This window comes from Oreochromis aureus, linkage group 10, assembly GCF_013358895.1.
Source record: "Oreochromis aureus strain Israel breed Guangdong linkage group 10, ZZ_aureus, whole genome shotgun sequence".
In the NCBI taxonomy this organism is placed as follows: domain Eukaryota; kingdom Metazoa; phylum Chordata; class Actinopteri; order Cichliformes; family Cichlidae; genus Oreochromis; species Oreochromis aureus.
In genome coordinates, this window is record NC_052951.1 from 23718995 (window position 1) to 23734531 (window position 15537).

Genomic DNA, 15537 nt, shown 5'->3' on the forward strand with positions numbered 1-15537 from the left:
AAAGATAACAGTTTGACAGGCATAATGTAGTAATTTTGCACCAACAAGGGGATTCCCCATGCTAAGATAGCCAAAAAAAACTTGGCGTATCTTAGCGTGGTGTCCCTATTTACGAAAAGAATTTTGAAGAAACTAGACAAGTGAAGGACAAAAGAAGCAGTGTTAGGCTTAAAAAACATCTACAGCAGATGAACAGCATCTGAAAGTCGTGTCCTTTGAAAAGAGGAGGGAAAAAGTCCAGCAAAAACATGACACGGGACCTCTGAGAGGCATTTGGCCCGTGAGTTGATCCATCTACTGTTCACTGAAGCCTCATCAGAATCGGTCCTAGTGGACGGTTGGCTGTCAGAAGCCATTCTTTAGGAAGGGAAATGTGGGGGAAAAAGCTGAGGTATCCAAATTACACAAGAACAGGACTGACAGTGAATGGGAGCTGCTCTTTTGGTGCAAGTAGGAAGTTTCTGACAGTGAACAAAACGAAAGGCAATAAATTACTGCACTTGTTTCCCATTTTCCTGGCAAAATATAGAGAAATGATGGGTAGCTTAAGGCTTTTGGATAGCACGGTAGCTGACAGGAGAGCACTCGGATGAAACGACCATCTCATGCAGCTCCTGACAATTCTGCTAAGGCCTGTTTGAAGTGCTTTTGTTCGTTACTGTCACTGAAATGGAGTACTTGCATCTGAATACTAGACTTGACCTGTTTCAAGTGTTGAAACACGTAAAAAAATTAAATTAAATTCCACCCCCCACTAACGTCTTTGTGCTCCTAGTTTCTAACTGTTATGCCTTATCTGGGTGCAGTGTTGACACAGAGTCTTGGGGAGTTCTGTGTAATGTAAATGCTCAGGGCTGGTTTTGAATGCACAAAGTTAGCTAAGCTGTTTGTTCTTGCAGCTTGAATGGAAGCGTTGTATCGTCTACACCATCCTCTCTGTGTCGGTGACAGACGCGACCGGCATACTGTACATTCTGGTGGAGGCGAGGGTGGGCTGGTGGCTGATTGAATCCTTTACAGAGGCAGCCGCTGCTGGAAGCAAAGACCCGCTTCCCCCTGAAAAATGACATTTAGCGAAAGAATCTTAACCTCAGCAAAATGTTTGGAATAGTTTACTTACCCCCACACGGTCACACCAGCTACTTTGCATGTTATCAGGTTTTTTTTCAGCTTTAGGCATATAAAACACGCCTCATCAGGAAAGAGTCTGAAGCTTTTTTTTTTTTTTTCTATATTGCCTGCATTTTCTTTGCCGTGTGGGAGTGAATGCATATAATGGATTCTGTGTTAATGGGCCATCTGTTGATAAGAAAGGAGAAACGCGGTGGGTTGGACACAGGGCCTCTGCAGAGTCCTGCAACAACTTGCTTTTGTATGACTGGCTCCAGTTCTGTCGCAGCTTGTTCATGTGTGAGACATACTTTATTCAGCCGCATGTCAAAATGTTAATTTCCTGTCTGGGTTACAAATACCTACTGTTACTGTAATGTGTGGTTTAAATAGCCTCAAAAGATTTGAGCAGATAGTCCGGGTCTATCTCTGCCGGAGTTACACATAAGAACAAGCTGGTTTCACTTATTCTCTACTGCTCTACAGCAATGTAATGAAATAATCAAGCAACATCTTCATTAACATCAAACAGCTCTTTTGACATCTGGGAGGATCTAACTAATCCTTCTCAGACTAGTTTCAGTTGCCAATAGGGAGATGTGCAATATCTGTTGAACCAAGTCTATTCAGTGCTGAGGCGTTCTGCCAGAAGGTGGCAGCAGCAGCACTGTAGATGCCTGATTGAAACGCGTCTGTGCACACCCTTACACAGCAGGTCAAGTGCAGAGTGCCGTGCATCAGTGATTAGCTCTGTGGATCAGCTCTGTTTATCCTATTGTTAGTTTAAAAGTGATACAGCTGCTCATTTCTGCAGCCAGTTGGAGAGCTTGCATCATCAAAGAGTGGATTTTTAGTGTCTTTGAAAAACAGCTTTTTCTCCTCTTGACTGATTCTTAATAAGTGCTTTGAAGGCATGCAAAGTGTCAAATAAAATATGGAAAATGGACTTCCCATTACAGCTCTGCGTTAAAATCTTTCCTCTGAACATCTAATACTAATTCTAGTGTTTAAGTGGACCTGTTCAGCTGCTTTTAAACACAAATGTTAAATCAGCCAGTCACACAAAAGCAACTCGATGAATTTAGGTATGTAGACGTGGGCAAGGTGCCTGGTCACGTAAATGTAGTGAGAAGGTGGACATTATGGAACATGAATGAATGGGAATATTAGACAACACATGTATAATCATAGCATCGTTTTGATTAAAAAAGTGATTTGAGCCTGTCACGTAATTCAGATGGTGTATAATCCACAGGAACTCGGATGGTTTCCGTGTTTTCCAGCGTCTTATTCTGACTATGTCAAGCAGGTTTGAATGAAAGATTGCAGTCTCAGCTGGTGATGAGTTAATGGATGTTTCCACTGAGATGGCGATGTCTTAATCACAGATGGGGTCATCAGGCCACAATGTAGGAGCCTCTAGGGAGGCCAGGACAGAGGTCAGAAGTCACTGATGAGGGTTGCACCGCTGCTCTGTGGTGTCATGTGGGAGCAAAAACAGTAAAGCTACAAGCCACTTGGGATATAGCTTTTAGGGTTGCACGTGAAAACCAATTAATTGGTAAGGAAAAGCCAATATTATTAGAACAATTACTGTGGGCTGATCCCAGTTGCATGAAAAAAAGAACAGTTGCTGAACTTGAATCTTTTGCATATTAAACAAGATTTTTTTTCAAAGGGGGCTTTTGTAATAGTTTTGAATGTTCAATTGAATTCAGTTTTATTAATATAGTCCCAAATCACAACAGCAGCTGCCTCAATGTGCTTTACATTGTAAGGTAAAGGCCCTACAATATTACAGAGAAAACACCAAAAATCAAACAACCCTCGTTGATAAAGCACTTGGCGACTGAGGAAAGGAAAAACTTAAACAGGAAGAAACCTCCAGCAGAACCAAGCTCAGGGAGGGGCAGCCATCTGCTGTAACCATCAATTTAAAATTGAGAGTTTGTTGTTTTTTGTTTTTTGTTTTTGTTGTGTTGTTCAGGCACATCATAACCACCACATCCTGAGTTCAGATGAATGCAGTGTATGTGCATACTGAGAGTATGGAGAGAGATTGCCAGTAATCACATTACTTTTGTCTCTCTGGGAGTACACAGGCTAAAACTACAAAGCGGAGATCGCTTCCTCAGACATGCGGATGACTGCTATCTATCTGTCTGGGTCTATTGATGACCTGGTTTACACTAATCAATACAATCATGAATGAATCAAGGGCATTTAGTTTCATGGCTGTGAGTAGTACTAGTAGTAGTAGTAGTAGAAGATTCAGTGTCCAGTGTAATAAGGCTGTTTGTAAATAAATGTGAGGTGTCCAGATGAGCTTTACAACAGAAAACTAACCCAGTGCATTTATCATTACGGAGTTTCGATGAATTTAACTGAATCTTCTGGTGACCCAGGGTCAGGGACTACATTTTGCTGAGCTGTAAGCCTTTGTCTCTGGAATTCTACCAGCATTCAGTAAGACTTAGAAGAAAATCTAACAGCTCTTCCACAAAGTTTGCACATCTCTGAATTTAATTCAGCTTCTTATCTTACCTTGTAAAATCTACCAAACGCTATCCATTATATATAAAAATACTTTTTTGTACTTGTACCTTCCTTACAGATAAATGGGGGAAAATCCTTCCAGTAGAACAGTAGAACCCGGGTGGGTTCATCTGCAATAGCAAAAATATTCCCAAATTAATATGCAGGGCACATTATTATGCATTTATAGGTATTAGGCGTAACCCAGGAACTCATTGTCAAGCAGGGGTGAGGTGGGTACTGAGGCTTGGCTCGTAGCTATCGCCTCAGGGCTGTATGTCCTAACGTACACACTCCTGCTGTACGTACACACACGCACGCTCAGCAGCATGACAGCAGTGCTTACTGCAGCAGTTTGTTGTGCTCACTAACCCAGTTAACTGTGATTTGAAGTCAATACAGTTCCACTTTCTCACCGCTGTGATCTAGGCTTTTCCATGTCTGCTCTCCGCTCACTGTCTCTCAGTAAATGGAGGTTTTCATCTCTCCCTGTAAATGGCTTTCCAGGTCAAGCCCTCTGTCCATCAGAATTTACCTCTCAGATGGCGATAACTGTGCTTTTCCTCAGGGGAGATTGTGAATGCCAGGTTTTGACTCATGAGTATTTAAGCACAGTTAATCAACCAGTGATAGCCAAAATGGCAAACATGCAGCTGATGGGTCTACTTTTTTACCAAAATTTAAGCTTGCATGCCAGTAAATATATATCATATTTAATGAATGGGTGTTGCAGAACTGGGCAACTCTTATTTGAAGGTCATTTGGCTGGAGGATGTATTCTGCTAGGTTCGTCTGTCTGATGTTGCTAAAACCATCCTGAGAGCAGCAGTCGACGTGATTTGATGACATCATATTATGGATCAAATGTAGGTACCCGATTTAAGCCCTGGGATTGCCCCAGGTTAGGCAGAGGTTTCCTAACAACCTTGAGACATTTCCAGATGTCAGGCTCAATACATTCACACAGTAAGAAGTAGAGGAAGCAGACTGTATTATATTTATTTCAGACATTACTGGTGACAAGTTATTGATTGGGTTTTACCACAATATTTCAGAACGTGTATGGGACAAAGCTTGCAGACGGGGATTCACCTGATACAGTTTATCACATTACCTGCCCCCGCTTGTTTCAGCCTTCCTCTGCTGGTCTTTTCCTTTTGTCTGGCACCCCTTCTCTCCCTCCCTCCCTCTCTCCTTTTGCTTGCTTTCTTTCTCCTCTTCCATCTCTTTCACCCAGACCTTCCTTCCTTCCTGTGATAGACTGAGCTAACAACACGTCAGCAGTGTTTTGGTCCATCGCATTGAAGCCTCCCCATTCCCCAGTGTTGTTCAGTGCTTCCGCTGGCTCCCACTGCTTGACTCAATTTACCGGCACACACCAGAGACTACAGTATTCTTTCAAAAAACTATACTCCTTCCTCTTTTGGTCTCCGTCTCTGTTGTGTTGCTACTATGATGCTTCAGCACTGTCTGTTAATCTGCTCACAAAACTGTAATGTTCAGTCTGCTCAGATTTCACTATTGGATGTAACATAAACACCTTTCAGTGTTCAGATCTTTACATTGTAAAACATCATATCTGCATTTATTTTGGAGAGGATTTACTTTAAGATGCATGCATAAAAGTTTTGCTTTACAGTACATCACTGACTGGAGAAAAAAAAAAACAGGAGTGAGACAACACAGTGCGTTAGTTTTTTGTTCTCTGTAGACCTGTTAGATTATTACTGTAGATTAGATTGTGGCTTTGAAGCTGTCCCAGTTTTTTTTGTGTGTGTGTGTGTGTGTGTGTGTGTGTGTGTGTGTGTGTGTGTGTGTGTGTGAGTATCCTCACTGAACTGCAGCTGTGTTTTAGCTTTGCCCTGAGGTAGCGATGAGCTATCATTTTTACACTGTTTTTGTGTGTCCTATTGTTTAGTGGTGAAATTTAGAGGTGCTTGTACACAAAGTCCTTGTAGAAGCATTTATGCTGCTAGGAATTGTCTTGGTACTGGCGACTACCAATGACTGAGGAGTCATTTGGGATTTAGGCTAACAAGACCAACCAAATGATTGGGATAAAACTTTTTTTTTTTTTTCATTTAATGGTCACATGGATATAAAATCTGCAGTCAAACCTGATAAAATGAGTAAAAAAGCTGCCTTTCTTCCACTGTATGTCTTTTGTCTGACTCCCCCTCTCTAAACCTTGTTCTGCTGGAGGTTTCTTCCTGTTAAAAGGGAGTTTTTCCTTCCCACTGTCACCACAGGGGGACGTCTGGTTGTTGGGGTTTTCTCTGTATTATTGTAGGGCCTTTACCTTAAAATATAAAGTGTCTTGAGGTGAGTGTTGGGATTTGCTGCTATATAAATACAATAGAATTGAAATGAACAGAATTCAACTGAGTGTGGAAATGTTACCGAAAATAGGCTTTAGGCATTTCCCCCCTGTACTTCTACTTCTACTAATAAAGTTGTACAACATTACAGGTTTATTGAAACCTCAGTCCAAACATCATCAACATCTCTGCTTATTTTGCTCATCCACCCACAGCAGCAAGTAAATTCCATGCTAATTGATGTTTTGGATAAAAGTAAGTCAGGAAGCACAATAAGTACACTTATGTGCATTTTTTTTACTATTTACAAGCCTGCATGTTTGTCAGTATACAGCTGAAATCTTACTAACCTTTGCCGTTGCATAACTCTTCCATAGATTTCTATTCAGGGTTCTGAATAGGAGTATATGTATATCTAGTAGGCAGATATTGTTACTAGAAAGGCTGTTTCCAGTTGTTTTCAGGCTTTGTTCCAACATCAGGGTGACAGCAGGGTAGTCCTCTAGTCTAAGTTTAGGCATTCAGGCAAAGTGTATTTTCACACAAGTCAACGTGCTGATTGACAATGTGTGTGTGACTATGTGTATCTAACCAGAAACCTGTGTCCTGACCCACAGAAGCTGCTGCTACACACACACACACACACACACACACACACACACACACACACACACACACACACACACACACACACACACACACACACACACACACACACACACACACTCTCTCTTAATGTTTTGTCAGCTGGTCTGATGGAGTTCTATTTTTAGGCTGTGGTAAGATATATCTGGGTGTCTCAGTGCTGTCATGTGCAAACACAAGTATTACGCCTGTCTGTTTGGTTGCAGAGTGTCAGTTTGACGGACAGCGTTCGGCGTAGTTCAAGTGGCTTTTGTCAAATCACAGCACTAGATGTGATTTACACAATTTATGCTCACTCTAAACAATGAGCTAATCTTTTAAAAAGCTTTCGATTCTCAAGCATCGTCCCTGCAGTTTGCAGTTTACACAGACTCGTTCGTTAATACACTGTAAATCATTTGAAAATACAGTATAAACTTTTTTGTCACTAGATCGCATGTGCCACGTCATAGTCTGCAGAAATAGTTTTGAACTCTTGTGTATTCTGAAATGTGAGATAATCCTCAGTAATGGTTTCATTTCCATCTTCCAGGACCTGCATACCATCTACTGCCACCTCTACCACATGGATGTTCTCTCACACCTTAGAGAACACCAGCTAAGGTGAGCCACTTCCATTTTACCTCCAAACTTAAATAAATAACATCAAGTTTCACTCAACGCTGACAGGCGACGAGCCCGTCCCAGTTTCAGAATATAACATTACGTTTTACGTCAGTTGCATTGAATTGTTATATTAAGCACACCTTACCCAAACAGGTTTTTACACATTGTTTCTGCAAATGTCTTTGTTTTTTTCCCAAGATGGGTTTTCCCCATCCTGGCCACCGTTCGTACCAACTTCAAGTCAAGCTTCCTTTACTGATACCAAACAAGCTTAAATGTTATTCTTGCTAGTTTGATACAGGTTCAGCAGGAAGTGCATTGAAAAGTGATTCTGATTCCTCAACTCCTTAACCTAATTCACGATGGTCCTTTGAAGAGGAAGACATCCACGTACCCACACGATCGGCCCATGTAATGTAAAAGGCAATGGATCTGTGTTAATTGACAGAAATTGAGCAGTTGATCCTGATAAATGTCTGTTATGCTAAAGTAAATGAAAATCCCAAACTTTAAGAAAAAAAGATTAAACATAATTTCATTTCCCTTCTAGGGATTTTAGGTTGGCTGTGGTTAAAATCACTTTCTGGGGCAGCTTGTAAGTGTGTGAGTTTCAGGGACATGCAGAGACTCACATAGCCATCTAAGAGACTATCCAGTTTTCAAGATAAGGCATATGTGACTTGAATGTATAAACACCAAGTTTCACTGACCAGGTGCAAAGTTTGTGCTTTAGAGAAGCGGGTCACCTTAACATTTTACGCTGGCGGCCAGTAGTAATTGTGCCTGAAATCTGGGAACTTGTTGCTGCCTGAGAAATACGTGTGGATGCAACGATGGATTGGAAGAGCCAGAAAAGTGTAAGCTGAGGTTTTAAATGGAGAAAATGTTTACACCTGTTTCTTTCTCTCTCTCTCAGGTCGATGTGCACGTCTGCCAGGTATGAAAAACATGAGGCTAACCACGTCCTGTTCTAGTAAGTACATGTTCTCGCTCTTAGCAGGAAATGCTGTTATTTACCTCTCCATCTTTGCTCTCACGTGACTATCAAGAGCTATGATCTGCTGAGTTCATGCACTTTTCTATGTGATTGTCTTCTACTGTGTTTCACAGTTATAGAATCCTTAACATTTACACTTAATGGCTCCCTAGAAAAAGGGTTTTCAGTGTAAAGATGCTGGTGGTGGTAGGCAGTGTTTGCACATCTCAGTTTCAAGGTTTTGGTTCAACTGCTGAAAACCACTGGCCTAGAATAACAATTCCTTTAAACAGGTGCACTGGGGCCCATTAGCACAGCACATAAACATTATATGAACAAAAAGCTAAATGCTTCTCCTCCTTTTTTCTAGTTTTTTATTATCCAGATTTAAAGCACCAATCGCTGACAGCCTGCCCTCTTTCATTTTTTAAACATTTTTTATTTCCTGTCACGGCGTTGTGTAGAAATAAATACTGAAATGTTTGAGGCTGATGGTTAATACAACTTGAGCATCATATACAAGGTGGATTTATGGGAAAGCTGGAGAGGTAGGAGGAGAGAAAACAAATGAGATGAACAAGAGGCTCGTGAAAGCAGAGGTAACAGGATGATTAAATGAGGACAGAGTTCACAGCGTAATGAACAGAGGTGATGAGAAGAGGAGGGAGTAGCAAAAAGTAAACAAAAAGGTTTAAGGAGCTATATTAAAATTTGAGGAGTGCATGCCGAGAAGGCAAGAAAACAAGAGGTAAATATGCTAAAGAGGAAGAAGGAGGAAGGGATAGCAATGTCAAGAGGGAAGGGAGATGACAAATGAATTGAAGGCAGGAGTGAATGAGCACAAAGCAGGAGAGGAATGTAGAGGAAGTGTGAAAGATGGAGGGAGGACAGAGACAAATGAAAGGATGAGGGATAACCTTCACCTGTTATTAATGTATTATCATGCTCACCAGAATCACATTAAGCACCCTGTGGTTTCATTTAGCATCAAATAAATACACAAAACTCTCTCTCTCTCTCTCTCTCTGATACACTCCATTGCCTCTCTACCAGAGGCTTGTCGTAAGTGCCTTAACCCAGACCATGTCCAATTAGTCTTCTGTTACACACACGCACACACATGCGCTAAAAAGGCTGCAGATGAAAGCAATCAAGGTCGCTGCAATGAAACCGCAATAAAAGTTACTAATGCTAAACTCTATTAAACCCAGCAATGCAAAAATGAATCTCCTCTGTCTGCTTTTTAAACATAATTATTTTTAGGATACCTGCTTTCTTGTGCCACACTCAATGAAAATTGATTGAAAAATACCAAAAGCATCAAATGAACGACCTGCGGAGGAATGGATATGATGCAGATGAGATTAAGGCTGCACCAAATGATTCTTTTTGTCCAATTTGCCAATTGTCTCTCGAATTAAATCAACAGGGCCAGAAAATTATTAAAAATGCTCGAGGTTTCTTCAGGGGACAAAACTCAATTTACCATGAAATAAAGCAAACAATTTGAACCACTGTTGTTTTCTAAGCTTCTGTGTCACACTCTCTCCTTGTTTTTTATTTTTTATTTTTTATTTTTCACCGAATTGGCCATTCTTGCTTCCTCTGTAGTACAAAGAGAACCGCTCCAGTTACACACAATGGATCAAATGTACCACCTCCAATAGCATGTCCTAGCATTTGTTAAGTCTTGTTCCCAAGACTGTGTGTTTGCAACAAATGTGAAGGCTTTGAACCACTTTCAGGCCGAATGAACACATGTTCACTACAGAAATTACTACTTTAATACAATATTTATCGTAGAATCTCACTTGAATACATCATGTGAAGGCCAACCTGAAATCATGTTTCTCGCATCAGATCTCCCCAAGCTTGTGTTGGGGGAAATAGTGAGGCTCATGAAGATGATGAGCCGTGCATAATAAAAAGAAAACACATAAAGGCAGATCGATAATAATAATTTTCAGGCCCTGTGTGGATTCAAGTGAAAGTTGAATCCAAGGTTGTTCAGAAAGACTAATGCAACAGTTACAGTAGGGGAAACGGTGGCATGGCCAGAATTATTGCAAACGTGTTCAATGAACTTGCAGTCTTGTTACTTTTGAAATGGTTGCTTCAAAGACAGGGAGCAGGTCTGGGACAGCCAATCGCTGTCTTCAAAGTGGCTTTGAAGACAACAAGATGGCCCTAAAACTGCAACAAAACCGAGTTATTGTGTTATCAATATAGCATTGATAATATGAGAATGTGAGAATTGCCAATGTTGCCATCTACATAAACAGAAATTTAGAGTCAACCCAAAACCTCATACATATGAAACAGAGCCGTAATGACGTAGTTGCTGCAGGGTAGGGATTTCACTGCAAAATTGCTTGGCAACCTTCACTTTTACATATTAATATAACTAGAATACAATCAGTTGGCAACCAGTTGCGTCGAGTCTCCTATTGCAAACACACACAGTGTAGATGTGGAATTATTTTTAACCTCTGTGCAGACTGACTGACCCACAATAGCTACAATGTGTTGGCAGTGTGTCTGCGTTTATAAATTAAGCAGCATTTATTTGCAAACTTCAGCAATCTGTCTGAGACTGATTGTAGCCAGTCAAAGTCTGATCACAGTTGTTTGGAGACAAGTTGCCTTCCTCCAAGGGATCTGTGTAATCTGCTTGCAACTGAAAGTGATCACTTATTGGTTGAGGGTATTGCTCATATCTAAATTCACTTGGTTCAGACAGAAGCTGGCATGATAAATTGGGCTAATTAATGCTGAAAACCTGACTGCATGCATTTGTACCAAGGTGCTGAGATAGAGAATTACAGTGAACACATGATCCATGCTCTTATTATTTAAATACATTTTAGGCCACAGAGTAGGACATTTTAAAATTCTTTTATCATTGAAAAAACAAAAATCTCGATCTAGCCAGCCTGCAATTTTTATCTAACCATTTTTTTTTTGTTAAGCTGAGTTTTCTGTATAAATTACTTTTTTTATAGCAGTTTAGTTTTTGAATATAAACTCCAGCTTATTAATTTTCCATAGTCACCACTTGCAGATGAAAAATGTCTAATGTTATAAATAAATATAATCAAAGAAATTTGCAGAAATTCTTGTTTTAAATGTATATTGTACATCAGACTGTCATGTGTTTTATAATATGTTCTTATAATTCTTCACTCAGTGGTGCATCTTTTCATCTGCACTCTTCAAACAGTGCTTTCTCTCTCTCTCTTTTTTTCTACCCTCTTCTTTCATATTCACACCCATAGGCACAGATACTGTGTTTTATCCCCTGGCTCCCCTCTTCATGTATGACTGCATCTACGCTTGCTGCTGACATGAGCACCCTGTTATTGCGGAGTTAATTAGACTTGTGTTTGGCGTTATTGGATATCATATATACAGTGTGCATGCAACAGCATGGAAAGTCACATAGCACATATTTGAGATGTGTTTATTCTTAGGTGAAATAACTCTATACTGCAGCTTTTGTAAATGGCAGACAAAATTGTCAGACTTGCCAGTCCTGATGTTAATGGATTATCTCCATCTCACAGCAATGTCTCATTATTATGATTCTATAACGCTTGACTTCCTAAGAATACATTGATGCTAATGCAAAATTCAGCGTTTAGCATTCAAAGTGCAACTGTGCTTTATATGCTCTCACTCTTGAGTTCTGTAGACAACACTCCCGCAGTTTTCAAAGTCTTGAGAGGGGAAAAAAAGTTCCTCAAGTGTCATGACTTGTTTCAAATTGTTCTTTTTAGCCATAAATATACAAGTTGTCTGAGCTCACCCTTTCATAAAAATTAGCAAAACTGTACAAGCTGGTGCAGGACAGCTGTGGTTCTTCACTGTTTAGCCAACATGACTGATGACTTGTCATATGATGTCTACATTAGAATTATTTCCCTTTGAAATAGCTTTTATACTTTTTTGAAGAGACAAATCTCCAAAATTAGAGATCTCAAACTAAAAGTCTACCTCTTTTAAAACTTTTTTTTAAAGCTTCTCCTTTCTATGTGATAAATAATGAAGTGTCTCTACACTATTCAAATGGTTTCTGTGATGTCTTATGTGGTGAAGGCCACAAGCCGAAACAGGTCATTCAAATTCTACATGTTGACAGAGGTTTAAAAACCTTCAGACTTTATGCTCTTCATCGTGAAGTGCATGAAGTTGCGCCAGGAGCCTCTGCCCTTAACTGAAGAAAGAACCTAGAAAACCAAAGTTAAAAGAAACCAAAAACTGCCGAGTCCATTTGAAGAGTCCAGGGAAAACCAATCCACTTACCTTCAAAAAGCACCAATTTAATGAATTCATATTCATGAAATGTAACAAAACCTCTGAAATGATGTTGAAGGTTCACATGGTGTACACTTCAGCCTTCAACAATAAACCATTTCCACTGGGTTTGACACATGTGCTCTTTCTCTCTCTTGCAGCCCAGACACCATTGCTACCTGTTGGTACATCCTGCTCTCAGGATCAGTCTTCGTCAAGGAGCACATGTACCTGGCAAGGTGCTGGTATGTATCACTCACAGAAGAAAAGAGAAAAACAATATGATGGGGTGAGACAAGGTGGCGATCAGTCTAGGGGAGATGAGGTGGGATTAGATATTACACAGCCGCACTCCATATGACTGCAGCCAAGATGTCTGTATATATGCGCCTCCATCTTTACGCTAGAAAACAGAAATGGCAGAGCTGTGATTTATGAAAAGATGGCGCCTACTGATATATAAGGGATTGTTTGTGTATTTGTGCACACACAAAGACACATACTTGTATATCATGCTTGCAATTCTATGTTAAACAACACAGAGCAGATTCCTTTTTCCAAGCCCCCTGCTCATGCAGTTACAGCTCTGTAGACGCTAATATGTTTTTTCTATTTTATCTGTGGAAAAAACAATTTTATGGATGGTTGTTGTGTTGTCGTGCCCGGACATAGGGATTTCAGATTTTCCACTCGGATATCTATCATAATTGTACAGTTCTAAATTGCTGCTCTTTGGCAGGGAGTTGCTCATGTGTGTTACACATATTATAGTAATGTACATCCATAATGGGCATTATGTGAAATCAAATGGGAAAGTGCTGAAAAATCATTTTGAATCTATTCAAGCTGACCTAAGTACAGAGCCAAATATAAGAAAGAAAGCTTGCCGGTAGTCCATCAGTGAGAGATTAGGTTTTATATCTGGGCGGAGATTCATCAGTAACATTTGCGATTTAATAAGCCCATATCATATAAAAATGTCAAGTCCTCCTCGTCTTTAGAGCAGCCAAACTGCCAAAATAAATTGCAGTTCTTTACACAGAGCCGTTGCACCTGTTTAAACACTGGAACTGATGGTAATAGAAAAAGCTGTGACAGCAGTTGCTGGAGGCCGAGCCTTCGCTCCATGTTTACCTTTGCCTCTGCTGTTGTGGTTGGACTGAAACAGAAGCAACACATGCCAGAAATGAAAAGGAGAGGACAGCAATATCTAACCCCTCCAAAAAACCCAAAACAAAACAAAAAAAGTTCAACTTTTGGTTGACTGCTTTATCTCTTAGACTAGGCTAACAAACTGACAATCACAGCACTTAAATGGGATCATACATTCATACAGTATGTTTCTTGCACCTCTGGCATCAGTCTGTAGTTTTCCAAGCAATTCCCTGCAGTTCTAATGATTATTTACAATGTGAGAACATTTCTGACTTGGATGAAAACTGTAAGGATTCCATTCAAAAGCACATCTTTCATCCTCTGACCATTTCTTCTGTCACCAAAAAAAAGAAATAAATGGATGTGACAAGGAGTCTGACTGTAAAACCCTCATACCATGGATAATCCGACGAATAATAGTATGACCAAGATTTTTAAAAATCAATATAATTCTTTATTCAGTATCATCAAGAATATGTGACTGAGCCTATAAGCACATCAGGACATTGTTTACAGGTATTAATAGCTTTCTTGTGTGATATGCTGCACATACTTCTAAAAATTTGTCCACCATATTGGATTGGATACAGCCACTGGTTGCTAGTTTCCTAACTGGTTGACAGTGGCTCTTGGAGGTTGCTGGTACTTACTAGCAGTTCCGCAGTTGCCTTCAGTTTTGCCTGCAGGCAAATGGTCCACATTTACTTTTTATGTTGCACTTTTCACTAACCCTGATACAGCTCGGAGACCAACTGGCCGGTGGTTTTTAAATGGTCCATGGTCCAATGAGTAAAAATGCAACCACAGCAATATACTAGCAACCAAAGCAATCACAAGGAGGCTTTTGCCAGCTGTTTGGGAAATGCACATTTTTTTCGTAGTGACAAGTGAATCTTTAGCAATCATTTTTCTAGCAACTGCTGTCAGCCTCCAGAAACCACGGTTGGGGAATACTTATTTTTTTCCTGACGGCTGGTGATTGCTAGATGGTCTCAGACTGGTATCCAAGTCTGTGTGACTGGGCCCTTATGCACTTGATCCCACATTGTCGTTATGATTATCACACATCCCAAATTGCTGATAAGTTAATGTTCCGTAGGTAGCAATCATGTCTGCAAAACCAGAATAATACTGTCAGTCTTTAGTCATCTGATGACCTTGAGATTGAATGCCTACTTAAGGTATTTCTGCATTGGCTTCAACCCAAAACGCTAGGTCCATGTTTTATACTGGGTATTGCGCCACCGCGCTGGTGAAATAAAGGCATAAAAATAAGTTAACAGCTAATGCAGAGAACCTTAATATGCACGTGAGCCAAAGTCAGACACAAAAATGTGATTAAAAATTAGGAAATGAAATTACTAAACCACACAGCTGGTCTTAGAAAAGTCCTGTTAACAAATATTAAAATGCTTACAGGTCATTTTTCCGTCAAGTAAATGTTGCAGCCTTTGCATGGCATAAGGTAAAAAAAAAATAGCAATCACTAGCTCCAGCAATTTTTGTTGGCTGACTGTTACTCTTGATCAGAGTGTTGGCATAGTAAGCAGAACTGAAACCTCAATTCAACAGTTGGTGCAGTTTCTAGTTGTGGAGACTTTCTTTTAATTGTAACACAAAGCGCCAAGTGACCAACTGTGACAGAGAGAATTGTTGGACTAGTATCAATAACGTGTGTGTGTGTGTGTGTGTGTGTGTGTGTGTGTGTGTGTGTGTGTGTGTGTGTGTGTGTGTGTGTGTGTGTGTGTGTGTGTGTGTGTGTGTGTGTGTGTGTGTGTGTGTGTGTGTGTGTGTGTGTGTGTGTGTGTGTGTGTGTTATTCCATTGTGGCCCAGTTGATAACATAGGAAGGGTAGGATGGGGGGTAGGTTGGTTGACTGGAAAGGACTGGAGGGTGTGT

The 15537-nt window shown here is 40.3% G+C and overlaps 1 protein-coding gene across 2 annotated transcripts in view; it reads left to right on the forward strand.

Annotated features, from left to right (window-relative positions):
- Positions 1–15537, forward strand: part of LOC116315770 (Rap guanine nucleotide exchange factor (GEF) 6) — a 133230-nt gene that overhangs the window by 23668 nt on the left and 94025 nt on the right. For both annotated transcript variants that reach the window (XM_039618271.1, XM_039618272.1), the window contains exons 2-4: positions 7141–7211; positions 8131–8187; positions 12645–12728. In XM_039618271.1, the coding sequence (XP_039474205.1) occupies positions 7141–7211; positions 8131–8187; positions 12645–12728 (212 nt within the window). The remainder of the gene's footprint in view (positions 1–7140; positions 7212–8130; positions 8188–12644; positions 12729–15537) is intronic.